Source organism: Lagopus muta, chromosome 8, assembly GCF_023343835.1.
Source record: "Lagopus muta isolate bLagMut1 chromosome 8, bLagMut1 primary, whole genome shotgun sequence".
NCBI lineage: Eukaryota > Metazoa > Chordata > Aves > Galliformes > Phasianidae > Lagopus > Lagopus muta.
The window spans coordinates 1,729,929-1,757,637 of NC_064440.1; the positions used below are offsets into that span (position 1 = coordinate 1,729,929).

Sequence of the window (27,709 nt, forward strand, 5' to 3'; positions counted from 1 at the left end):
GATCCCAGCCAGCAAATGCTCCCACACGTGCTGTGGGCTCCTGTGTGATGTCAGTCAGGCTGCTTGGACCACATTTTGCCCAGACAATCACTAAGTGAGATTTTTTTATTTCCTACACACCCAGCGTGGCTTGGGGCTTTCTGATTTTAAGCCCTAAGCACTACACACAGAAACAACAGGAGCTCTGTTCGAAACCTCTGAAGTGCTGCATAATGTTAAGTGTTCCGAATGAATCAAGTCTGGTGTGTTCAACCGAAATTAGCGGGTACTTGTGACCTTATTGCTTCTCATTTGTCAAACAAGCACACTCTGATCACGTCGTCTCACAAGGTACTCGTGAAAAATAATTTATTTTCAGTTGTTAAGAACTCAAACATGACAGAGATAAGTACCAGAGAAGAGGAAAGAGATAATAAATTGGTATGTGTTGAGAAGAAGGTTTTGAATAGCTGCCCTAAATGAAGCATGGATTACACAGGGAGCTGTGAGATGTACAGATGTTCCTGAATAGCTGCTCGTTAAGGTGACAATATCGCTCTGTGGGCTGAATAAGTTCTCTGGCAAACATAATTTGTGATCGTGAAATTAATGACTATCACTGCGTGCTCACACGGGAGCCCACGCTTCCGACACACAGGAAACGCGCATTTCCTAACACACAAGTGTTTGACCTTAAGCCTTAATAATGTTCTTTTAATGTATGTCGCGTTTAGTTACACACACACACAGAAAGGAGGAGGGAATGGGAGCTGGAAGGTTCATGTTTTATGTATGGCATTCAGTACTTGCCTCGGAAGCTTTGGTAGCTGGCATTACACGGGTAGGTATTCTGATGGCAATTTTAGATTTAAATCGTCAAGCAATCATTGCGGTGCTAAAAGCACTCTTAACTGTTTTATTCTAGCCATAGAAAGTGTTCAAGCTGATGACTTGTGAGAGGAGAAAAACGTATCTTGATATTCCCATAAAATCTTACACAAGATCAGTAGTCATTACCAGAGATAATACTGGATTATATAGATGGTATTAATATACATACAATACTTCCCTGGATGGAATGCAGAGAAGCTGTGAAAGTCTAGAAAGGAATCAGAACTGAAGCAAAATGGGGAATTTGAACCAAGCAGAGCAAGAAACTCTGCTGTATAAATCAAAATCGGACTGCGTGTGAAAAATACCAATGGAAACGTTAACCCAGCCGTGTTATCCCCCTAGTTATCAAGATATGTGAAGAGGCATTAAACTTAATAGTATGACATGAATAATAGTTTTACAGGGATTAACATATCTGGGACAGTTTCCCCAAGGAATGACAACAAACAAGCTGTTCCAGAGCAGGCAGGCGTATCTTGTAGCTCCCTCTCTTATTGACTGTCACAAGTGCACAGAGCTGCGAGGTCCCACGCTTTCCCTGGTAGGAATCCCGAGTGCACACAGCCATGCGTTACCCCCTTTCTCCTCTGCAATGCCTCTGTGCCAGTGAGCACACTGCAACGCACACTGACCTCTTCTAATATTAGCTCGGGCTGTCGGTTTGAAGCTCCTTGTCTCAGCCCCGGCGGGGATTCCTTCGCTTCCTCGCTTTCAGAGCACTGCAGGACAGCCTGAGAGCCGTGGGTTTGGAGCTGGGTGACGCTGGCAGTGGCTGAACTGTGAGAGCAAACAAAGCATGTAAACAGCCATCTCTGCTCATATTAGCACAAGGCGTGCTGTGGGAAGTCACGATGAGTAAGTGCTTGGTGTGCATTAAAGTTTCCACATTCTGAACATAGCTGGATGCAAGCAAATTTTCCGTATGAGCTGCACAAAGCAGCAGTCCCCCATGGCCCATGAGCATGGGTCCCTCCTCCCTTGGTCCAGAGAGGGAAGCCATGCCACTGCCATGGAATGGGTGGCACGCAGTCACAGAATCACAGAATCACAGAATTGTAGGGGTTGGAAGGGACCTCCAGAGATCATCGAGTTCAACCCCCAAGTCAAGAGCCATAGAATGGTTTGAGTTGGAAGGGACTCTTAAAGGTAATCTAGTCCAACTACCTGACAATGAAAAGGGACATTTACAGTATGTTGGGGTGCTCAGACCCCATATCCATCACATCTTTGGGCAAGCTACACCAGGTACAGGCACTGCCTTGCATCTTGCTTCCATCTGCATGGAGGTGAGTGATGACTTGACAGCGAGATGCTTCCATCCACCTCCCATTCAAGATCAGCAAAAAGCTCCTTCAACCTCATCTTCTCACCATATACTCGACAGATAGACTTCAGATAGTGTACTGAACTCAAGGAGAACACGGGGCTGCTCTGCCTCCACTTCTGAAACTGCTGTGTGTCTCAGGTACAATAAAAGAGTGGAGGGGAACAAAGAAGCATGACTTTATGTACTCTGAAGACATTTATGCAACTGAATTTCATAGGATCACAGAATGGTTGGGTTGGAAGGGACCTTAAGGATCATTTGGTTCCAACTCCCTGCCATGGGCTGGCTGACCCCCAGCTCAGGCTGCCCAGCGCCCATCCATGGCCTCAGGCACCTCCAGGGATGGGGCACCACAGCTCTGGGCAGCGCCACCACGCCCTCACAGCCTTTGGGTAAAGAATTTCCCCTTAACATCTAATTTTATATCTCCTGTCTTTTAGTTTAAAGCCTTTTCTCCTCATCCTGTCGCTATCTGACTGTGTAAAAGTCTCTCCCTGCTGTTTATAAGCTCCCCTCAAGTACTGTAAGGCTGCAGTGAGGTCTCCCCAGAGCTGTCCTGTCTCGAGGCTGAACCAGCCCGGCTCCCTCGAGCTATCTTCATAGACAGGGATATATTGAGTCTGCAGATGTGCTGAGGTGAGCTCTTCATCTAAAAAAGCCAGGGCGCAAACCTGTGTATCCCTGAGGCCTCCTAATAACACATACTACCAACTCCAGTGTTTTGCTTTTAATTCCCACCAGAAACCACGCCTCGGGCTCTTTGGGAAGCTTGTCAAAGGTGAGTAACGTGGCCAGCCGACAATGTGACACACCCGGACACCGTCACGGACGCCATGTTCGGGATTCTGCCCCGCCTGTGTCGCTGAGGTAAACTCCTGCAGTTAAACACCTGCAAGATACTAGGGCTTTTCTATGTCAGACGTTATGAGTTTCTCGTGTTTCAGCCCAGACGTGGCACGGGGTCGGTTTGTGGCACGGATGATGGATTATTCACCCCGACGACCTGCGGGGCTACGCGAAACCTCGCTCCCTCACGCCGCTCCTCCAGCGCGCTCCCCCACACCGCCGCCTCGCGCCGCTCCCCAAGGGGGCGCTCTGCCCCGGCAGCGCGAGCGCGGCGAGGGGGCGTGGCCACACTGCCGGCGGGCGGTGATTGGCGGGGGCGAGGCTATAAATACGGGCGGGCGGCGGGGGGACAAAGCAGTCTGCGCGGGACCGGCGGGCGGGAGGAGTGGGTCGCGCCCCGTCCCGCGTTCTGCCACTTGCAGTGGGATTTCCTCGTTGTATTTATTTATTTTATTTCTTTTCCATCGGGTCTGTTCGTGTTGGTTTTTTTTTTTTTTTTTTTTTTTTTTTTTTTTTTTAAATTTTGCTCTGGCCGTGTCGAAGGATACTAAGCGGAGATCAATGAAGGAAAGAAGAGCGAGCCAGAAGTTATCGAGCAAGGCGGTGATGGATCCTAACCAGAACGTGAAGTGCAAAATCGTGGTGGTGGGGGACAGCCAGTGCGGCAAAACCGCGCTGCTCCACGTCTTCGCCAAGGACTGCTTCCCCGAGGTGCGCCGGGGCTCGGGCAGAGCTGGGGGGCCGGGCTGGGGGTTGCGGGGCCGGTGCTGACCGCTCTGCGCTCTCTCTCTCTCCTGCAGAGTTACGTCCCCACCGTTTTCGAGAATTACACGGCCAGCTTCGAGATCGACACGCAGCGCATCGAGCTCAGCCTGTGGGACACCTCCGGTGAGCGCTGAGAACGGCCGGGGCCGGGATCGGGAAGCGGGGCGGTGCGCTGCTGGGCTGAGCACGCGTCGGTCGGGCGGGAAGGAACCGGGCGGCCACCCAGGGCGGGCGGGGAGGAGCCGGGAGGAGCCGGGCCCGCCCCGCGACCCCGCGCTGTGCCGGGGAGCCCCGTGATCAGGCCGGGGAGCCCCGCCGGGCTGGGCTCCGTTGTGCTGAGTGAGGCACAGATTCCGGGAGGTTCGGTTTTTTATCCGTCCAGGTAGTCTGTGCTGGTGCTAATAGACTTCGGAGAGAGTGCAGGAAGGGTGTGGACAAATCTCTGTTAGCAGAGATGTGTCAGCGTTCACTGGAAGGCAGATAGGACTGTGGTTAGCTTGACTCTGCCCTGAGCCTTTGCCACAGCGAGAGGGTGCTTAGCAGTTCTCATACTGAGTGAAGTCTGCTGATATTTGAGTTCCTTGTAGGCTCCTTAGTGTGTGTTTTGACAAAACACAGCAAATCTTCCAGCCCTGGCAAACAGCTTTGGGTAGGGAGGCATCCTTGGCCCTCTGAAGGTGCAGGGAATCATATCATAGCATCACAGAATGGCCTGGGTTGCAAAGGAGCACAGTGCTCACTCAGTCCCAACCCCTGCTGTGTGCAGGTCGCCAACCAGCAGCCCAGGCTGCCCAGAGCCACATCCAGCCTGGCCTTGAATGCCTGCAGGGATGGGGCATCCACAGCCTCCTTGGGCAACCTGTTCCAGTGCCTCACCACCCTGTGTGTGAAAAACTTCCTCCTCATATCCAACCTAAACCTCCCCTGTCTCAGTTTAAAACCATTCTCCCTTCTCCTATCACTGTCCACCCTCATAAACAGCCATTCCCCCTCCTGTTTATAAGCTCCGTTCAAGGGGACCCATCCTTACTGACATGCTAGCATCAGCGCACATTCTCTTAGGGGTGAATGATACAGCAAGCCATTAACAGGCACGGAGCTGCATTCCCTCTGCTGAACGGAGTGAAAAGAAAAAGCTGGAAAAAACTTAGGGAGTATGCAAAAGCCCTTTCTTCTCCAGACAGGATTTGTATATGTTGAAATTGGACACTTTGGTTTCATCTAAATAAGAAATCACTCCTCTTACAGGAAACTGGGATTTTAATCCCTCTACAGAAAAGGAAAGTAGTCTGTGAGTTGCCTTTTCCCCTTGCTGTTCAGGAAATGATTTTGAAGGCTTGCAACATGATTACTGGGAAAAGGCACTCTCCGTGCCCACGTTCACTATCAGCATAGTTCCAGACAGATTTTTTTATCTTCTGCCAAGATAGACTTTCATGTTTCTTGAGTGTGTCTGGCTTGAGTTTTCATCCTGATGACTAAGCCGATGGTAGCAAACTCTGGAGTAAGGCCTTATTAATTTTTAATAGTTGGTGAAGTTCTTGTGGCAATTTCTATCTTTAGTTATTAAAACGCAACACGTGGGTTGTTTGACTTGCAAAGGTCTGGAATCTGTATGTCAGAGGCTAGTGACACCGGTGTGATGAAGCATCCTGGAGCACTTCAAAGGATGGCTGTGCTGGAAAGAAGCACCTGCAACCCGATGCATGTGCACGTCATGCTTTCAGGCCCATCCTGGAACAAACAGGCATTGAGAACAAGTGGCTAACTTCTCTGCAGTCTAAAACCAAAGAGGAAATGTTTGAGGGATGTGATGCTGGGCTAATAGGATGTGGGCTAGTAGGTTGTGGGATTCTGTGGCTGAAGTCTCTAAGCAGCTCTTCCCGTTGACTGTGGGAAGAGCCCATCACCCCAAAGCGAAATCGCATCACCATCATCACCAGATAAGAGACATAAGGAGATAAGATACCGTTTCAGCATTGTCTTAACTTCTTGGTAATTTAATTCTTTACAAGCTTTTGTACTAGCCTACTGAATTACAATAAACGTCTTAATGACTTTAGAGCAGCCCCAGATGTAGTTAACTTCAAAAAGTAACTTGTGGCTGCCTTGTGCTAATGGTGGACAATGTCCATTGCAACATGGGGCGGGGAAGGAGTTAATGGCCCACCCCATGACTTTTGTTCCTTTATTTTGAGGCCGCAAAGGGTGAGAAGTGGGTGCAGTTTAGTTGGGGCTTGATCACAGTTGCTGCAGATATTTCAGGATGACTTTGTCAGTGTTTAAAAGCCTTGTGTTAGAGTGAAAACAAGCCTGACTGTCATGGTTTTGGTTTACCTATTAAAGGAATGCCTTATATAATGTGCTTATTACAGGAGGAACCTTAAGGGCAAAATGTGGAGCAGCACACAGTTGAACTTTCAAAGGTAGCTGTACTTTTATTAGGAAGTTTTTTATTGTATCTTGAATATCCACATGGAGTTTTGGGACAAAACACTCATAAATAAGAGTGGAATGGGACGATTCATTATTAAAATATTTTCTGGTACAGTCTAGTTCTGCAAGTCATAAGGATTTAAATTAGCCACAGCATTAAGGGAAATATTTGCCAACTTGAATTTCAATTGGTTTTTGGACTACCAACCCCCTTTTTTTTTTTTTTTTTTATTTCAAAGCAGGAATGTCTGGTTGCAATAGAACTCCATCATAAATTATTCCATTCAATGGTAATGCAGTATGGCAGTTTTGAGCTGCTTGGCAGCTCTGCTCCTTTTGCAGTGTTTGAGAGAAGTTTCTTTTCAGGCTTATGGGCACGTTGAGGGATCTTTATGCATCAGATGCATTTTGTCCACACTCATGGTTCGGTATTTCTTGCCTTCTTCCATTAAAAAGGGATATGGCTTTTTGATATGCAGACCTTTAAGTCCAGGAAGCTTCCCTGCAGTTTGGATGAGCACAATGTACTCCATGTATATAAAAATCTAATGTTAATTTTAAAGGTGTTTTTGTTGAAGTGTCTGTCAGAAGGAATCTGAACGATGTGGATTTACTGTTTCCCTGACTCTGGCAGTAAAGCAGCATGAAGGGAAATGCCAAAATAATGTCCTTGCCTCCCAGCTGACCTGCAGGCTGGCTGTGCTGAGCCAAGTGGTTTGCTGCTTTTGTGGCAGCGTGGTGGTAACTGGCCTTGGTAGTTTGCTCTGCTTTGGAGCACGGTAGGTTTGCTAACTGGGCTGACGGTGATGTTTTCTGTTAGAGGTACAGAAACGTCAGCACACGAAATGCTGTGAATATTGTGATATTTGTGTGTTTGGACAGCTTCTATTTTCTCCAGAGTGGCGAAGGTGAATTGAGAAGGAGGAAAGACATCAGCAGTGAATCAGCCACTTGGAGCTGCTGCTGTGGTATTTGGTGCTTTCTGTGTAGCTGATAATTAGTAAGCCTGAGGAACTGGGAGTGGGAGCGCGGCTGTTCATCTGTTGTTCTTTCAGTTGACTGGAGTCCAAAAGGCAACAAAGACGAGTGCCCGATGGCTGCTTGGGGTGTGCAGATAGTGGAATATTGCCTGGTCCTGGGTGCTGCTGGTGTGCAAATAGCTGAATGCTGCCTGTTCCCAAGGTTTCCCTCCAGCCAAGGGCAGGCTGAGGTCCAGCTCTGCAGGAGGGGTGTGGGCTGAGCAGCCTCCAGACAGAGCTCCAGCTCTCATCCGGCATCTCCGAGTGGCTCTGAGGTGTCAGGAAATCAGTGCACCTCCTTTGAACCACGCGAGTTTGTCGTGCATTGAGATAGCAGTGTTTCAACCTAAACTTTGCTAACTTCTGTAGCCTAAAGCACCCTGTACTGCTTGATGGGGGGTTAATTCACATTAAAAGCTGAACAGTGCTGTGCTTTGCATGCAGCCTGAGATTTGAGAAGTAGAGCCTTCTTACTGTGTTAATTACTTCGGCTTAGATTATTTAAGCTGCCAAAGAGATAAAATCAGGGATTGCAGCTGGAATATACTTCCACAGAACAAGATGAATTACAGCACTATCAGCAATTCCTTGATAGAACTGATAAATCATTCATGTTGTCCTTGACAAAAAAGATTTATTTTGTAAGGAGTGAATCACAAACACAAGTATGCTTGGTTTTTTTCACAAATACCACGGCTGTAGCCTTGCATTCTCCTTCTGTTTTCTAGGGTTGGCATGGTTTCAGATCTGCAGACTAACTTGAAAAGGACTGAGCAGCCTCATTGGGCTGTGTTCAAGTTGTCTGTTCAGACTTGAGTCTCATTCCTGAGATTCCTCTGTTCGGAGGGTTTCTGGGTGAAGTGATGAAATGCTGGATTGAATAGCCTTGCACAGTGAGGGCCGGGGCCGCTCTTTCTTTGCGCAATAATAGACGTTCAGTTGTTGCTCTCCAATGAGACTGGGAAACTTCTTTTGTTGGTGCTGCAGTCTGAGTGCTTTAAATGCTTCCAGTTTGTTCTGCAGCACACCACCCGGAGGAAAAGAACGTGTCAAATGCTCTTCGTTTGCATCTGAGCGAGGCTGCTGCCTATAAAAGTACACACGCTCAGTTCAGCATCTTTAATGTGAGAGGCTGAGAAGGAAAACCTGAAAAGAAAAACCCTCAAAACAAAAGCAGCTCCAGCTGACACAGTAAAAGGAATCTCTGGTCTGAAGGTGGTGGCTCTATGTATACATAAATACATGTTGATGGACATATATGGTGCGTTGTGTCCTTGAAGACTGGTGAGTGAGAAGTTAGGTATGTGTGTAAGGAATTAGTTTCTGGGCGAGGCTTTTTTGAGACTCCTTTCTAGCCAGCAACCATTTGGCCAGGCATTCATGATCCTCAAGATGGGGAGCAGCTCCTGCCTCTACTTGCCTGCTCTGGGAGAGGAGTGCAGTGCAGGCAGGTGCTGTGCCCAGCCTGCAGGCGAGGGGCTGTAGGGCAGCTGGCACTTGGGCTGGGTTAACACTGCAGGGCTGTCCTGCTGCCTGCTAACTGCTCTGCAGCTGGCCCTGGGGCTCTTGGATAGAGGCACAGTAATGGCAGTGCTGGAGATAGCCGTGGGACAGTTGGCAGTGGGAGATGCTTGCTGATAGATGCTGTGAGCAGAGCTTAGCTAAGGATGAACGCTTCTCTGGTCGGCTCTACTCACTCGATCTCATTCTGCCATGCCAGTTGCTGCTGAAGACTGCTAGCTGCCTTTTGAAGAGCAGTTTTTGACAGCTGCCTCTTTGTTAGATTGACATCGTTTATGAAGATGAGCATTTGAATAAAATAAGTCTTGTTCAACAAATTACCTTCTGCTACCTAGTTTGGTAATGCTTCATTCCCCATGTGTTACCATTCATTTCAAAAACAACATTCCTGAGATTCTTGACTCCTTCCTTCTGTGAAAGCTGTCCCACTGAAGTCATTTGTGATACGTTCACACCATTCCCTGCTCTGTGCAACAGTGGGAGCTGTCTGTCAGCGGCAACGTTGAAGAATTCCTCTAATCCAGTTAATAGACTCTGTTTAGCCTCTGAGACCTTGCTGACAATTAGTTCTAGATAGTTTGAGAGCTGCTGATACAATTGGGTGATAACCCCCAAAGTCACGTCTGCTGACTCTTAGAGCTGCATGCTTGTGGCCTGCGGCCTATGCTGTATGTTTGGTATGTGGAAGAAGAAAAATCTGTATAAGAATGCGCCCAGAAAGTGTGCACATGAATCACAGGCATGTGTTTTACAGTCCAATACCCAATCCTGTTTGACCATGTAAATGTTGATGTGCCCTTCTATGTCAGAAACTGGTTCTGCTCCATTGATAAAACTTCAGCAGACTTAAGGCTGAGCAGGGGTGGCTGAGTGAATGGAACTTTCCAGAGAAGGGAAGATTCCACCATATGATGTGGCAAAGAGCTTTGGCTCTGCAGGTACTGTTATAACTCTGCACACCATGGGAAGAAAACCAGCAAATCCCTTAATGGCACTCAAAGTGAAGCATACATGACACGTAACACAGAGATTACTTATGCTCCTCCGGATGACTAGCTTAGCTTTTGTTCTTATTGATCAGAATGCATTTTACAGGCTGTACATAAATGCGTACTGTGAGCATATATTGGTTCACAAATCAGTGTGACCTTAGGACAGAATGTACTCATGGGTCTGCCTGCAGGGCTTGGGCTCTCTCCTGTTGGAGTTCTGGAGCAACTGCTTTAATTCTAGGCAAGAGTTTTTCTAGAAATTGCCATTTTCTGTGACAAGTAAACATATTTTTTGCACTTGGAACTGTGTTTTAAAAATTATTTTGAAGTTACTGAGTTCTTAACTGAAAACAACTGTGAAAAATCTGCTTTAAAGAGTGTAGATAGTGATAGGACAAGGGGGAACTGAGACAGGAGAGGTTTAGGTTGGATACGAGGTGGAAGATTTTCACACACAGGGTGGTGAGGCACTGTTACAGGTTGCCCAAGGAGGCTGTGGATGCCCCATCCCTGCAGGCATTCAAGGCCAGGCTGGATGTGGCTCTGGGCAGCCTGGGCTGCTGGTTGGTGACCTGCACACAGCAGGGGGTTGGAACTGGGTGAGTGCTGTGCTCCTTTGCAACCCAGGCCATTCTGTCATTTTATGGTTGTCTTTTCTCAAGTTGCTTCAGATTAAGGCTGGAACTTCAACTTGGGCTGTCCTGACTTCCTTTCCCTGGTTATAGGGGGCATCGCAAGCCTTGGGTGGGAGGCAAACCAGTAAGGTGCCATCCCTCATAGCTGTGTGCCATGGCTGTGGATTTTGAAGGTGAAAAGCAAAAGGCAAGAGGAGAATTGAGCAGTTCAGTCTCGTGTGTCGGGAATACAGCAGTGAGGAGAAGGTGCTGGTAAAGACCTTCACTGGAACTCTTTCCAAACATTCTGAGTATCTGCAGAAAATGAAACACACAAACTGATCATGTTTTCTTGTTTCCCTGCAGGGTCTCCTTATTATGACAACGTCCGTCCGCTCTCTTACCCAGACTCTGATGCAGTCTTGATCTGCTTTGACATCAGTCGTCCAGAGACTCTTGACAGTGTGCTAAAAAAGGCAAGTGTTAAGAAATGTTGGAGGGGAGAGCTGTTAGTAAGTAGCTGATCTCTGACTCTCTGAAGAGTGGTGATGTTTCCTGTGTTAGGAACTTCAGTTTGTTTTTGTTTTATAATGGAATGAAGACCAGACTGTGCTCTGCACTGCTGGAATTTGAAGTCATTGATTTGAAAGGGATAAATTTAACTGAAAACAAGAACTGTTTAATGGAAGCTGAAGGGTGCAGTGAGTTCTCATTCCTCAGCCCTTAGACATCAATGACTTTTTTAGGGTGGTGTTGGGTGCAGTGAGAAATTACCTAACATCACATTCATTTAACAGGTAGGTCTGAGAAACTTTGCCATGTTGCAGAGAGAGTTTAAAACACATCGGTAGAGAATTTGTGCTTAGGCCATGGCTTTACATAATTCCTCAGCCTTAAGCTAGAAAGGAGCCAGTGACAAATGCTTCTGGAAGATGCCATAAAACCTAGCAATAGCATAGGAATGTAATTTTGCACCAGACTTCAGAATACTTCAGCTCAGTGATCCAGGATCCAGTGATCCAGTCAAAGTGCTGCAGTTGGAGAATCAAGCTCTGGTGTTCATGAGGTGGTCCTGTTCCTCCCCTTGGTCACTGGGCATTACACAAACTTTGTGCTGTTGTCTTTAAGGCTTACTGATCTGAAGTTCCTTTTATTCTGTAGCTGGGGCTGGTGTTTCTTCTTTCACTGGGAATAAAGCAGTGTGCAATGCTGTAAATAATCTGCAGAAAAGACTTCAGACTACTCTTTATGCCAGCAAGCATCAAGAACTTATATCTCTCACTGTCACTGTTGGTTACTGTATTGTTGCTTAATTCTGGAAGAGATTTTTGTTAATATGCCTTCAAAGCCAAATTATATTCCTAGTCTTCAGTCTACAGTCTAGTCAGATTGGGCTGCAGAGTTGTTGGCTTTCCTGCATCTGCAAAGTAACCATGCAGGGGGGTGGGGGATGTGCAAAAAACCCCAAAATGCTTTACAAGCTGTCTCAATGACTTCCTTAATGGACTTGTGACAGATTTGTATAGTTCTGGATGTCAGGACATAGCCATGAGCCAGTGTATAGCAATGTGGGCTTTGTGGTCATACAAGTGGTGCCTCTAGCTCAGCCTTGGGGGGGACCACTGAAGGCAGTGACAGCAGCTTTCCATGGCTCCTGTGTCAGTCACTGTGGTTGGTTTGTTACTGCTCTGCAAACCTTTGTTCACATAGGTAAACAACGTCGATTATTAAGTCAGTGGAATGAATGAGTGTAGGAGATTGTAAGATTTTATCCTTGACCAGATAACGCTGGCACTGACGCCTTCAGAAATGTGCTTGAAGGTGAATGTGGCTCTTGTGTAAGAGTATTTCCATGGAGAATGTCATGACTTATTAAACTTGGACTTGTACCCGTTGCCTCATTGGATTTAAACATTCAATTGCTCCATTATAACACCCACCTACAATTTCACAGTGGAAAGGAGAAATCCAGGAGTTCTGTCCGAATACCAAAATGCTTTTGGTTGGTTGCAAGTCAGACCTGCGCACGGATGTAAGCACACTTGTGGAACTCTCCAATCACAGGCAGACACCCGTGTCCTATGACCAGGTACGTGCCATTCTTTGTGCTTAGGGGTGGAGGGTAAGAGCATTCTTTAAGCGTGGTAAGACTGGCTTTATTGGCTGCCAAGAGCCTTTTAAGTGAATTGAAAACGAGCTTACCACTTTCCAGTGCTTGCAGAAGCCAGAACGGTAACTGAGAGGTGTGGCATGTGTCCCATTCATTTAATGATGATAAAATCATTGTCTTTGCATTTGAGTTGAAGGTTACACACATGACTTGAGTGTTACGAAAGGTATTTCATGTAATCTGACTCCATTAAAATAGCATTGCTTGAATACTTGTTGGAAAAAAAACACCTTGTAGCTCTGTGTGGAGGTGGCAGCAAATCCAGAAAGCATCCTAATCCTTGGTGGCAGTTCTCTGTTGCTGGGAAGTGAGAAGGCTGGAGCCAGTCATTGTGGGGCAGAGACACTGAGGTGAAAAGGGAAAGAAATCAGGAAGCAGAAGGCAGAATGGGGGGGGAAAACTAGGATCTAATAAACTTCCCCCTATTACTTACATGTGTATTGTGTCTGTTCTGCCAGCAGAAACATGGTTGTGGATTTCAGATTCACCCAGTAGGATGTAGAAGTGAAAATGTTACCTGCCTAAGTAGTTCTAGCTGATGTGTATATCCTTTATTAGAAGCACTTTTTGATGTCTTCTCCAAAGCCTCAGGTTTTCCAAACCAACAGCTCTTAATATGCAATTACTAATAATGCAGCCTCCTACAGCATGTTAAATTTGAAAGTGTGGAGATGCCATGAGCTGAGTATCTTAATTAAAATATGACATGGGGTGTTGTGTTGTGATAGCTTGTGCTGATTTTGGCTTTTTTTTCCCTGCCTGACTCAGTAAGCATCCCTCCATTTCAGACAATTTTCCAGGAAACTAAATGCCAGTTTTTATTACCTTAGCATAAAAGGATTCAGGAGTGCCCTTAAATCTTGATTGTTCTTCTCCTGATTGGAGAAAATATGGTTTAAAAACACCATTCATTCATATAGATTCATATCTTTCAGCCTTGGAGCTGCAGTTTTCCGTACTATTTTTCTTCAAATATTGGAAACTTTAAAGGAAATACTGTCTGACACTTAAAGCATGCACAAGTTCATATATGTATTTTTTTGTGGTACATAAAACTGTCAAGCCTGATGTTTTTCAGAAGTAGTGATTGAAAATCTACTGACAGTTGGATTTGTCACCTGGAATGGAAGGCTTAACATCTCTTCTAAAGTCACAACTCCTTAGGAAGGGTTACAGCCATAAGCTGTTACTGAACAGACAAAGAGGAAATGGTGTGATAGTGAAGCCCCTACTTAATAAATGGGCAAACTTCACCTGCACTTTACACAGAGAGGAAGAGTAGCCTGAGCTTGGTTGGATGTCTCCTGGTTTCCAGGGCACAGAGGTGACCTGAAGTCATTCAGTGCTCCCCAGTGCTAGTTCTAGGGAAGGATCAAGTCATCTGGGCTAAGGAAGTGCAAGTGGTTTCTAGATTCCCTTGCCTTGCTGAGTCAGTATGGCATCAGAGTTTAGTGGGGTTTCCTCCCCTGCTCCTCTTACCTTCATAAGAAAGTGTTTGAAGGTTGAATTTGGTTGATGGTGACACCCTGTCTCCAATATGCCAACCAATTTCCAGCCAGCTAAGCCTGGCAAGCATTTTTTTGAGGAAGTAAGATAGGTTTGAGTGAGTAGGAGTTGGGGTGTTAAACAGTGTGTAGGGCTCGGTCCTACAGCTAACAGTCCTTTATCAGCCAATCCCACTTAAAACTGATAAGGAAACAGCTGCATCACTTGAAGGCAAATAATGCATAATGAAGATGTGGGTCCAGTTAGATTAGTGCCATCAGCCTGGTTGGTACAGCTGGGAGCACAGAGGAGGGACTGGCCTGATGTGTGTCCTGCTGCCTGTATCTCAGGTGTGTGAGTACTTGAGGAGTGGCACATCAGGAATGTGGCTGGATGTTGTAACTTAATTGGGAAGATTGGAGTTCCTTGTAGTACTTCCTCAGAAGTGAAATCCCATTAAAACAATTCCATGTTTTCCACACAGTGCAATGTTATCTTCCAGTAACAAAATGCACAACAGGATGCTTGGGGGTGCTGGTATGTGCTGGAGGTGCTTTTTGTGCTGCTAGAGCAGATACCCTGCTTTGTGTTCTTATATACCTACAATTGCAAAAGAAAGGTTGCATAGCCACTGAGAGCCTTTTTATTTTTGCCTATTCCCAAGGTACAAGTTGATCTAACTCTTCCCCAGCCCAGGAACCCACAGGTTTTGTTTTGTTTTGTTTTGTTTTACCACAAACTTCATCTCTTTAGCAGAGTTGTGAGCAGGGCTTCCCTTGTATGCTCTGCTCCAGGGCTGGGGGGTTCAGTGAAGGAATCTGAGCACATCATCTGCCTGGAGATAGGAGCCTTAACCCTTGAAGCTGCCAGGTCTGCACTTTTCTCAGTGAGCATGTGATCCACACGTGTAGGGATGAAGGTGCTGAATGGGTCCTGCTGATGCTGTTCTGGATTTCTGCAGTTATCATTTCTCTTTCAAATTGTATTTATCTGTGAGAGAACGCCTGACTGCATCTTGGAAGCCGAGCTCTGTTTATTTTGCAAAATTAGCTGCTGGCTGTCGTACTTGAGCTTTAGCTTTTGGTTTTCACAAAACATTGTGTATGGAAAACAGTGCTGAAAAGTAATTGTATGGTTTGCTTTGGCTCCCTGGAAACTTGGTAGTGATTGAGTGTTCTTTCTTCCCTTAGGGTGCAAATATGGCCAAACAGATTGGAGCAGCTACGTACATTGAATGCTCAGCCTTACAGTCAGAAAACAGCGTCAGAGACATTTTCCATGTTGCCACCTTGGCGTGTGTGAATAAAACAAACAAAAACGTGAAACGAAACAAATCACAGAGGGCAACAAAGCGAATTTCACACATGCCTGGCAGGCCAGAACTTTCTACAGTGGCTACAGACTTGCGAAAGGACAAAGCAAAGAGTTGCACGGTGATGTGAAGGACCTGGATTTTCTTGAGCAGGAGGAAGAGAGCATTCGGGAGAGGTGGAGGCTCAATGAAGTGTGCAGCCACGTGGTATTTAATGAGTGCTTCTGCCAGTGCTTTAAAGGAGACTCTTCACCTGTTGTGTGAGACTGTACTTAGGAACTGAGCATGTAGACCAAGCAGGGAGAAGAAATGGCTCTGAATGAGGTGGCATCAGGAGATGGTACGTGGAAGAAAATGCCAAAAATGAGAACATTTGAATGTGCTGGAGGAAAAAAAAAAGAGAGGGTGAATAGGAAAAAAACACCACGAAGAAGAGAGACGTCATTGACAGTGCTTGTTTCTTTTATTGATGCTCTATTCCCGGATGCTACTGCTTTGATTTCATTAAAATGATACTTTAATGTTGTTTTTTTTTTTTTAAAGAAGACATTATTAATACACCCTCGTTAAGGAACTATCCCTGTGACCTTGTAGTTGGTTTTCCAAAGGAGATGATCTAATTTTGTAGTAGCTCCTCGTTGAAATGCAGAGTATACCAAGGCCTATACGTCACCTAGAGGAAAACACTGTACGTGAGAAGTTTGGAGCTTTGCCTTTCTGAGATGGCAGCACGAGCTGAGTAATAGTGACATGTTGGTCATGGAGACGGCCGTGTGAGGTTTCCCAGTGTAATAGGTGACCTCACAGCAGGATTTAAATGGATGCAGGTGGGATGTGAGGGCAAACTGCCTGCCTTTCGGAGTCTGACTTTCAATTCCTCTTTGTGATTGTAATTTAAGGTGGAAATGATCTCAAGTTCTGGTGTACTGTATGGGTATTTCACTGTAGGTTCAGCTCTAAAATCAAGTGAAAAGTGCTAAGAGCTATGATTACAAATGATTCTTAGTTTAAAGATGAAAAACACAATTCGTTAAGCCTTACTGCCCATCTGGAGAAGCCCTCAGCCTCCTCTGCTCCTGCTCAGAGCTGGGGAGCCAGCCCAGTGGTTCCCACATCTAGCCCTCTGTAAACGCTATGAAGTGCTATTCTGTGATACGGTTCTCTGCAACAATGTTGGGGAAAAACCCAAAAATCTGCAGGTGAGCCAGCAGAGCCAGGTTACCCACAGTTAGCCACTGGTGTGCAGTTATTTGGGGCAGCCATCTCTCATTTGCTCACGGTGAGCCCTGTGAGGAAATGGAGTCTGAAGAACTGTGACGCCTTAAGGGGACCCCAGTGGAAACTGGATACAGCATTTAGTCTTTAAGGCTAATATCTACTTATCCAGACAGCAGTCCTTAACCATTACGTGGGTGAACTGGTTCAGTTCTTTTTTCCCTTACTGATTGCTGTTACAATAACTCTGCCAGCCCTTAAATGTGTTCACGACTGTTTACTGACCGACTTGATGGCTCCTCTGGAGGGGGATGCTGTAATCTCTAACCGGTGTGGCTGTAGCTTGTTGAGAACAAGCAGTTTGTTTCCAAGGATGATGCTTCATTTTTGAAGTGTTGAAGCTGTGTTCATGATGACTTCTGCAAAGGTAAAGGATTACCACAATTAAAACTCAGTGTGTTCCCAGCACTTTTTGTTTTTTTTTCATCCAATGATAAAAAAGAAAGAAATCCACTCCAATTATTTCCCACACAAAAAGACATTTCTTTACCACCATAATAAGCTTATGACTGATGCAGCAGTGCGCTTAGGGCAGTATTACAAAATAGCTGGTAAGTGCTTTCTGTATTTAAATATTGTGGAAGAAAATAAGTTATAACTGTTATAAAACAGGACACTCATTACATTTTTTTTTTTAATTGTTGAAGTCACTTTGTATGTTTGGTTAATGTTTCTGCAGTATTTATTAAAATACCATTCTTTTCTTTGAATTAAAAAGAAAGTAATTGACTTGTAGTAGAAATGGCCTTTGTGTGTTAGTTCATTTCTATTTGTGGATGCAATTGTACTGAGCTGCAACCTGGCCACAGCTTGGAAATGGAGTGGGATGCAAATAGAAATCCATCTCACACTTGGAGCTGCCTTTTGGGTTTTTTTGGAGTTAAAAGTATGTCACGTGGATTATTTGAGCTGTATTTCTCAAAAGGTCAGAGGCAGACAGAGGAAACTAGAGCAAGTGAACAAGTGTGGTTTGCTTTGGCCTCCAAAGCATTGCCTGCTTATCTTCATGAGGTCTCATGCGTCCAGGCTGTTCCAGGAGCTTTTCTTTCCTTCTCCTTGTGAGTTAAGCAGACAGGCTTTGCTGCCTGCTTGCCTCCTCATTGGGACATCACAGTTGCTGTAATCCCTGGAAGTGGAGTCTCAGCACTGCAGCTGTTGGGTGCTTCAGGCTTCATTTTGGACACAGAGGATGTGATGCTGAGTGCAGCCTGTGCCATCTGCATACATTTTCTCCCTGAAACCTGTAAAACCAAGGCAAAGGAGCTCTTATATTTCTCAGTTTTGGTTCTGCTGAAGCACGTGTTCCTTCTATGATTCTAAAGGTGTGCATCCTGCATCTGCACTGGCACAGGTTGCCCAAGGAGGCTGTGGATGCCCCATCCCTGCAGGCGTTCAAGGCCAGGCTGGATGTGGGTCTGGGCAGCCTGGTCTGCTGGTTGGTGACCTGCACACAGCAGGGGGTTGGAATTGGGTGAGCATTGTGCTCCTTTGCAACCTAGGCCATTCTGTCATTCTATGATTCTAATCCTTATAGTTGTCCTGGGCTCCCTTTTCTCACCACTGAGGCTAGGATGCTGCCCTCACCCCCGAAATGCCCCCCCGAAATGCCTCTTCCTCACCTGTACTCATCTTGCTTATCCTCTCACCTTTGCTTACCCGTGTCAGATTGATGCAGTTCTGAAATTTGGGAAGCTTTGCAGTGTGGCATTAAGTCCTCCCTTTGTACAACTATGTGGATCCACTCCTTTGTCAATGGATTTGATTCTCTTGCTATGAAGGACGTTTTCCAATTAATATTTAACTAACTGCATGCCTTGGCACTCTTTCCAGCTTTTTATCACTTTTAAGGAGGTATAAACCCAAGCAAAGTAATCAGTCCTTGCTGCTTGTGAATGCTGACACACCACTAGGAGAGAAGTTCCACCATGACCCTGTGGGCCCCCATGGTGGCCAGAGCTTCAGCCCTGCAGCCAGCAAGAGCCAGCTCCCCTGCTGCTATTTACTTGCCTTCCAACCCATCTGTGGCACAGTGGGTTTTGCTTCAGCAGGTTGTGTCCCTCCCAGCTGTTGTAGATCCTGCTATTTCCAGCTGTTTTCTTTCAGCTCTCGAGCTTGTCACATAGGCTGGGGCTAGGAAGGATCTCTCTGAAGCTTCCCCAGACACGTGCCTTCATGATGAGGCTGCCAGTGCCACATTACACTTTGGAGAGCCACCAAAGTTTGCTGTGGCTTTTTCCTTCTGATCAGTGTGTGCAGTGTTGGTGTTGCATTGCTCCTGCTGTACATAACATGCTGTGTGGTCGCAGGCCAAATGATGTGTATTAGGAGGGTGCTATTCCTGCTAAGCCACACGTAGACTCGCAGGAAAGAGAAAAAATCCATTTTCAATTAAATCACTTTGATGACAAATTGACCACTGGTTGATAATTACACTTTCTAATCCCATGCTGAGTCCTTTATCTTCTCTAGGTGGATGGGAAATGGAGGTGTCATGATTTATCTGTGATTTCCTTTCTGTGTTTACAAAAGCAAGCAGCAGCGTTGGCAGCTCTCTCCGCAGCCGCTAACCTTGCTGTGTTCCAGCACATCTGGGAAGTGAGCACTCACAAATCCCAGAGCTCCTCAGCCAGTTCTTGGGCATAAGCTGTGTGTCTTTGGAACAGAAAGTGTTTCATCATCACGTGGTGAGAAATAATCTTTTTTTTCTCCCCAGATGCAGAGCAGGAGTTCTCACCGATGAGTCCAACTTTCTTTTGCTGTAGCTGCTGGCTTCACCATTTCCTTTAAACGATAATTGCTATTTTGTCCCTCGTAGGAGATATTTGTTATGCTTTGGCTGCTGGCAAATGAAGCTTCTGAGCCAGAGGAAAGATGGCAGGTTTGCTTACCTAAATGCAGGGGCTGTGGGTGATGCCTGGCCTGGGGTGTCCTCCTTCCTGGGGTGACATGATGGCTATTTGGTTTCTCTGAGGGCCCATGTCTGCAGGATTGCCTCCCCCTCAGCACTGCGGTTGTGTGGACAAGAAGTGCTCTTTTGTGCAGGCTGTGGTTTGGTCAGATGTTTCCCTTAAGCACTGTTTGATCCCTGGAAACTAAATTTGACAGATTGCCATGACTCAGTCTGTTTCCAAAAAAACATTTGATTTGAGCTTTCCTTTGATTGCACAACCTAGTTGTGCAATCACTTACAGTAAGTGAGGCACCTTACTGGGACATCCCTGCAGACCCCTGAGACCACCAAATTTAATTGCCCTCCCATCTCCACCACCCAGGTACCTGCAGGAGCAGTCGTTTGGTCTCTGGTGATGGGCTCTGTGTGTGTCTGGCTCTGCAGTTTGGATCCCCTAGCAGGCGTGGAGGAGAGCCTGAGGAAGGGGCCAAGCTCCTTCGTCACCCCTCAGCATGTTGCCTGGAGTTGATCTGCAGTGAGGAAGGGGTAAAGCTCGGCTAATTAACAGTTTGATGCTGTCAGTATGACATTTTGTTGTCTAATCCTCACATGCCAGCGCTGGCTCTCCAAAGGGAGAGATTGTTGGCTGAAAAGCAGATAATTACTAATTCTCAGCTCATCAGGCTTTTTCCTACCAAACTCCTTTCTTATAAAAGCAGAAAGGAATCTTTTTTCCCATAGACTTGCTCATTCAAATCCCTACGACCTGTGAGTGTTTCTGCAGAAGCCACTGAGACGCTGATGGTGATGAAGAGCTGTGCCGCATCCCCAGAGCCACAACCTCCGAGTGCCAAGGCACATCTGCAACGTGTTAGCAGCTGAAACAACCTCTGCATCTACCGGGAGCCCCTTCCATCCCTCAGCCCTGGGGCTGCTGAGCCTGGTGAGGGGCAGCTCCAGCCCTGCAGGTTGTCCAAGAGCCAACAAGAGTTGGGGGTGCTGCGCAGCTCCAGGAGAGAGATGTTCTGCCAACCGTCTTGTTCTTATCCTCCCTAAAGGAGTTTGGAGGATTAGGGGTGAGAAGCAGTCGGAGAAGGAAAGATGTCATCCAACTTTCAAAGGGATCTGCAGAAAGGGAGGCACTCCCACAGCTGTCGAATGGGAAATCAGCTTTTAGCCCACCGATTCACACGCTGCAAAGCACTCATCCTGGCAGCTCCTGCTCTTCACATCCCACTGCACAAGTTCTGCAAAGCCATGCTGTAGCTGAGAAACCTTTCTTGCAAACTGCTGCTGGAATGGGTGAATTTGCTGCAGAAATCCATAACTTGCATCCAATATGCTGGGGGTGAGCTGGGATCCCTTCTGGGCCAGGACCACAATGTTCTGTGAGCATTGCCTTGTGCTGGGTGGCTGCTTCATTTCACTTGACCTCTCCCAGAGGTCAAAGGACTCAAAACTGTAAGGCACTCTGCTGCTTTCAAGCCATTAACTGTGTCCTGACTGTAATGGCTCTGAATTAGATTCAAGACATTCCCTAAAGACATATATTCTGTAGTCTGCCTGGTACTGTGGAAACATCCTCCACGGGATGTTTGGGCTGCAGCCACCAAGGCTCACTCTACTCTAGAAATGCCCATTTTCACCACTGGAGCTCATCCTGCAGGCACCCAGAGATACGTGGGCATTTGGGGATGTGCTTCTCCATTTGGGGGTAACGCAGGTCATCCACGTCCTCTGCTCACACACAGCTGAGACAATCTTTGTCCCTTCTTCAGGCACTAACATCCCTAATGCCAGGGGCTTTGACACACAGGGGGGACAAAAGCCTGATTCCTGCTGCACGGAAGGGGATTTGGTGCAGGTTGAGGGGTTGCACGGACAGCATTTGGTGCAGTTTGGGAGCTGCAGGGATAGGATTTGGCACAAATTGAGGCTTTGGTGCTTGCTTAGCACAGGAGGGCTTTGTGCTGGGGGAGGCGGAGAGCAATGCAAGTGTGTGTGTGTGTGTGTGTGTGTGTGCAGGGCTGGGGCCGGGGGAGCCAGGGGCTCATCTGGTGTCAGCAGCATTCATGTGCAAAGCAGGGACCCAGGGCAGCGCATTATCTCCGGGCTGGAATGGCCCTTTCAGGCGCTCCCCGACTTTTCAGGGATGCTGCACACTTGAAGGCTGGTTATTAGTTCCAAATGCTGTAGGAGCATCTGCTCTCAACTAGCTCGAAACCATGTTTAATAACAAGAAAATCTACTTCAGCCAAATCCCTATAGGGAGGGCTTTAGCCCGAACAAAGGCCCCCCCACCTCTGATTTCCATAACAGATGTACCATGCGATGCATGACAGCCCGGCGCGGGGGAGCTCCTTTATTCCCCACATATCCATCTGCAAGAAAAGGGGCTTTCATTTAATTAATTGCACTGGTGTGCTCTGCGACGCTTTGTGTGTGCGGGGAGGAAGGGTTTGTGTTTCATGCTACAATGGCCATGGTAATGGGTTGGGTTGGTTGGTTTCTTTTTGCAGCCGTGGTGCTGTAGGCTTTCCCCTAGGGGAGCATTGATGTGTCCCCCCTTAGCTCCCAGGGGCCATGAGAATCTCTGTGCAATGCTGTGCCCAACCTTGCTCCCATCTCCCACCTCTCTGTGCCACTTCAGCTTTGCTTATTGCACGTTTGCTACACCCATTGGCAATCACCACTCTGGTTTTAGAGCTCGTACATCTTATAGAATCATAGGATCATTTTGGTTGGAAAAGACCTCTGGGATCCCCAAGTCCAACCCCAGCACGTCCCACCGTGCCCGTGGTCTGCAGTAACCCTGTGAGCTATGGCAAGCAGGCCTGACTCAATGCAGAGCACTGCCCTGTGATGCTGTACGTTTGAGGAACAGCTTTTCCAATGGAGGAAGCAAGAAAACAGGGATTGTGTGGTGAGAAAGCTGTCCTAGAGCAGAGAGAGGTTTCACAGCACCCACACCTCCTCGAGTTAAGGGCAAATTCGTGTTTTATCTCCATCTGTACGAAGCTCTATCCGTCATGGTTTCCCTTCATTCACGTTTTTATTTTCCCAGCTCTCCAGGGAGCTGGAATTATTCATGGCCACGAGTTCGGCAGAGACAGAAGGGCTGGGGCAGAGCAGGGGGTGGGTAGCAGAGATAAAGCTGTCCCTCATTGCTCCAGCACAGATGGGAGATGTTGTGTGATAGGTTTTATGGTCTTCCCCGTTTCATTTTGCATATAATGGCTGGAATGGAGAGTAGTGCATAACCATGGGGAAGGAAACAACACAGGGCTCAGTGTTCTGGAGGTACTTTGGCCACAAAAGTTTCTGGTTCGGAGCAAAACAAAATCTCTATATTTTTTTAAATTGAAGATAAAAAAGTGAAACTCCCCAGAAAAGAACAGCTTTACAAATTGAAATCAGGATTTTTATTTTGTTTTTTTTCTTCTAATCCTCTTTCCTAGGGACAGAGAGGCTCAGCATTTCCATGACAATGGTCAGCGGGTGCTGGTGCAGCTGCATCCATCCTCTGTGATGCCAAGTGGGGAACTCAGCAAATGCAGGGACAGGCAGGGAAAAGGCAAAGCAGCATCCGGGAAAGAGAGATGCTATCAGTTTTGGGTTGGAAAGATTTCCCCCAAAAACACCACTTGTTGCCTGAACAAGCAGGAGTATCCAGGTCCCCTCACTGTGATGTGGGCCTGGGGAAAGCAGCACAGAGCCATTCTATTTTTCCCATGTTGTGAGGGATAAGGAATGCCCACAAAGCTGAGCTGCTGTGACTGTTCTGGAAGTGCCTGTTGTTCCAGGAAGAGTGCATGCAACAGTAAGAGCCACTGTGGGCTAATGCTGTTTGTGTTATCCAGGCTTGTGTTGAACCATAGGATGCTTTTATTTTATCTTTGCCTATAAAACATGCTTGCAAAAATCATGTCTGTTTTCTATTTCATGATAACCTTCTCCATCATGTTTCACCGTGTTGCCCAAATGCAATGTGCTGTCTGCTGTGAGCAAATGTTCTGTTGGACTTGCACTCTCTGGTGTTGTTAACCCACCCCAGGTTGGAGCCGGGGTCCAAAACCAGATGGAACTGTTTAGCCACAGTCTTCCCTAAGAGGGATATCGTCTCCATTTGCCAGCACAGTGTCTGCAGAGCACCCATCCTTGGGGATCTACCTTCTAAAATCCTGGAAGCACGTGAGAAAAGGGTTTTTGAGGACAAAAATGAAAACTGGAGCAGGTTACACACAAGCTCCACACTGCAGCATCACACCCACGGTGTCTCCCTTTATCAGCTTTCCATGAATAGATAAATCTTTCTGAACAGATGCAGAATTAAGCTGGTTGTGAGTTCGAGGAGTTGCCTGGATGCACTCACAGAAGAGGTTTGAAAAGAACATTTCTTGGATGGTTTCCTCGAAGCTCTCTGAATGGCAGCTGTTGTGCTGAGGGAAGAGTGTCCATGGAGTCACACGAGTGCTGCAGAGCACAGCAGAGCCAACACAGCCAGCACAGCACACAGCTCTCCGTTCAGCCCAGCAGAGGCAGGCACCCCCAGTGTCCTTCACTTATAACCAGAGGTGGATTCCCTCTCAAGGGCTTTGTCTCTACTGAGAGGTGAGCAGATCAAAATCTGTGTACATGGGGTTCACCTAAAACAGATGGATGGAGGAAAAATGGAAAGATAAATGGGGGATGAGTGGATGGAATGATGGATGGGTGGGTGGATGGAATGATGGATGGGTGGATGGGTGGGTGGATGGATGGATGGATGGGTGGATGGACGGATGGATGGACGGATGGATGGACGGGTGGATGGGTGGATGGATGGATGGATGGATGGATGGATGGATGGATGGATGGATGGATGGATGGATGGATGGGCTGATGAGTAGGTGGAAGAATGGGTGTATGGGTGGATGGACAGATACATGAATGGATGGATGGATAGGTGGGTGGATGGACTGATGGATGGATGGATGGATGGATGGATGGATGGATGGATGGATGGATGGATGGATGGACGGACACTTGGGTTTGGAGCTTGTTGATCCTCAAGGTCCCTTTCAACCTAAGCTGTTCCATACTCATATCCAGGAACTATTTGCACCTTCCAAAAAATTCATACTGAGACATTATGAGAACAGCTCAGAGGTCACCTCACTTTCTGTGAAAGCAGTTGGGCTCCAGTCCTCACTGCTAACACTGAGTTTGTTGCACAGACCCTTTCTCATTCATGCTACGATATTTCTCAGATGGTTTATCAAAGAAAAAGTACAGAATATTTTAAATTTCTCTGCTTAGACCAATGACTGCCCTTTCATTCCCATTCACCAGAAGCAAAAAACAACTTCTAACAAGCTGGGGTTCTTTGGGGGTGAACGTGTGTAAAGAGAAACCAAAAGATGCAATGGAAGCTTGGCAGAACAGGAAGGCTTATCAGCCACCCCCAGCTGAGTGTGGTATGGATTAAAAATGATCCAGGAGAAAAGGGGCAGAGCACAGGCCTCCCTCTCTCACTAATTACACAGCACACATTAAGCACAAGGCCGGTTACGGAGCAGCTGCAAAGGTCTTTATCTGTATTAAGAGACTGTCCACCTACATAATAGGAATAATTATTAAGAAAGGAAACCTAGAAAGGAAATTGCACATAATGGCACTCTGTATTTCACATGGCCTCGGTGCACACGTGCTGCTTTGTGCCCTGGCAATGCTGCAGGCACTGGGTCGCACCCCATTTCTCCCTCCTGCACATGCTGAGGTTTTCCAGCTTTGCCTTTTTTTCTTTTTTTTTTATAATGAAAATCAGAAATAGGGGCTCAAGGGCTTTCTTGGCTCAGTTTTCTGGTTGTCAGAGAGATCCTCCAGCATGCAGCTCCAAAGGGCAATGCTGCCCGGCTCCTGCTGGTCCCCAGACCCTGCAATTCACAGCTGCAAATCCCTCCAAAGATGCCAAAAACTGAAGGCTCTAATTAATGACAAATTGATATATTACCCTTACAGCCCTAGAAGATTTTTCCAGCCTAGGGGAGAGCAAGAAGGAGATACACAGCCTGCAAGGGAGGAGGAAGCTGCATCCCCACCTATTCCAGACATTTTGGGAGCCAGCTGAATTGGTGAAGCATTTTGTTTTTTATTTGGCAGATGACATCCATCCCTTTGTATTTGCCCACAGTTTGTGTAGGAACTTTCATTTCTCCAGGGCAAAGCAGCTCTGGCAGAAGGATGGATGGATGGATGGATGGATGGATGGATGGATGGATGGATGGATGGATGGATGGATGGATGGATGGAAGAACTGGGTGGTTGGATGGACATATGGATTGATGGATGGGTTGACAGCTGGATATACGGATGGATGGATGGATGGATGGATGGATGGATGGATGGATGGATGGATGGATTGATGGATGGACAGACAGACGGACAGACGGATGGATGGATGGATGGATGGACAGCATCTGCTCTTACCATTTCTCCCAAGCACATCAGACTTATTAGAGTAACCACAAAGTCTACAGGCAGTGATCCTTCAACCCTGAGAATCACTGGCACAAGGACACAAATACAGCAAACCTGGGCTCCTGATGGGAAGGCACAGTGATGAGAACGTGACATCACCAATTCTGTTCTGTTTAAGAGCAAAACTGCAGAACCACTGAGATGAGAGTGACTTACTCCTGCTCCTGTACATGGCATAGATACATCTTTGTTTGCAGCAGGCAATCTGCCTTTATGTGTATGTATAAATGTCGACCTGTGTGAGTCACCTCCAGCAGCCTAAATTTAGCTTTTATTTACATGATTCTGAGTTATCTCTAGACCACTGTGATCCCCACTGAGATAAATCCTGCTACTAGGGGGAAAGACAGAATTTTCCCAGCTTCCCCCCAAAAGCAAATCTCTTGTAAGCAGTCATATGTTCATGTAAGATACATAAACAGTCCTTAGCAGAGGAAAAAAAGCCTGTGCAAATAAGAAAAAATGCTCCAGAATCCCTTTCATTTCATTGCATCAACAAAAATAACCCACCAGCTTGGCTTGTGTGGCACAGCTCATCGGTTTTGACTCAACTCTGGTGTTCGCAGGGCTGTGGTTTTGCTGGAGAAGTTTTACTGTGAGGGGAAGGAGCTTTTGCTAGAGCTTTCCTCAGCATTGGTGTGCTGCTTCTATAGCAGCACAACCTGAGATTTATACGTAGCCAGAGCATGACAAAGCAGCATTTAATGTGCTGTGCTGAGGGATTCAGCCAGCACCGGTGTGTTTCCAATGGCAATAGGATCTAAAAGGGCTGTGATGGAGCTGCAGTGTGTCGTCTTCCCCTCTGGTGCCTGAAAAGTGATGGATTACTGAAAAAAACATCTGAAACCTGGCAGTGCAGACGAAAGGCAACCGCTGCTCAAATCTGGTGTAAGTATGGCTGGGAAGAAGCTCGCTTGGGTTTGCAAAAGCTGCAGGAGAAGGAACGGGGCTAATGCTGCTGCACAATGTATGCAGTCTCTTTCATATATCCTCTGCTGAAACCAGACCAAGCCGACGGGGATTTTCTTGGCAAACCCTGCTCTGCAAATGGCAGATTTATTGGCACGGCGTGAAGCAATGCCGGCTATCAGTGCCTGCACAGCATCTCCAGCATGAACTGAAAACAAAGATTTGATTGTCTCTGTTTATCTAAAAAGATTTGTGAAACAGTTCTTCACGCGGAGCTGGGGGAAGAAAAACATTTGTGTTCTTATCTGCGATCTTTGCCTCTTTGTTTTGAAGTTTGGGAGCGAAACTTCTGTATGGCTGAATCCTGCAATTAACAGGCAGTTTGCTAACGAGATCGTTGCATGTTTCAAGCAGAACATGCACCAAGCAGGCAGGAGGAAGGGGTTGTGCATGGATGCTTTCTACAAGATGGAAACCTGCCCCTCTTTTGCTAGAATGGGTCATCCTGGAGCAGTTCTGTAATTCCCAGGCCCAGCAGCTGCTCTGCAGTGCCTTTGTGGGGTTTCAGCACACCTGGGGGCTTTGGCAAACAATAGGCTATGGGTAAAACCAGCACAGTGCTAGAGGAAATTACAGCATGTACGTACACCAGAGAGGGTGAAAATAACCTGTGAGCAGCAAACATCCTGCAGTCCCTGTGAGTGGAAGAAAATGCAATTGTCTTTAGGAAGAATTGTTCTTGGGTTTGTGCAGAAT

The 27,709-nt window shown here is 46.8% G+C and overlaps 1 protein-coding gene across 1 annotated transcript; it reads left to right on the top strand.

Annotated features, from left to right (window-relative positions):
• Window positions 1-3,415: 3,415 nt before the first annotated feature.
• Window positions 3,416-17,364, top strand: RND3 (Rho family GTPase 3). Its single transcript, XM_048954088.1, has 5 exons — window positions 3,416-3,757; window positions 3,847-3,934; window positions 10,760-10,869; window positions 12,348-12,482; window positions 15,239-17,364. The coding sequence occupies exons 1-5, from the start codon at window positions 3,608-3,610 to the stop codon at window positions 15,488-15,490; spliced, it is 735 nt and encodes a 244-aa protein (XP_048810045.1). The 5' UTR covers window positions 3,416-3,607; the 3' UTR covers window positions 15,491-17,364.
• Window positions 17,365-27,709: the final 10,345 nt, after the last annotated feature.

What these genes read in the sequence shown, in the direction of transcription:
- RND3 (XM_048954088.1), top strand. Translation starts at nt 3,608, where the DNA reads ATGAAGGAAAGAAGAGCGAGCCAGAAGTTATCGAGCAAGGCGGTGATG. An exon ending in CCAAGGACTGCTTCCCCGAG is followed by an intron (nt 3,758 to 3,846) that starts GTGCGCCGGGGC and finishes TCTCTCCTGCAG; the next exon opens with AGTTACGTCCCCACCGTTTT. An exon ending in TTGACAGTGTGCTAAAAAAG is followed by an intron (nt 10,870 to 12,347) that starts GCAAGTGTTAAG and finishes ACAATTTCACAG; the next exon opens with TGGAAAGGAGAAATCCAGGA.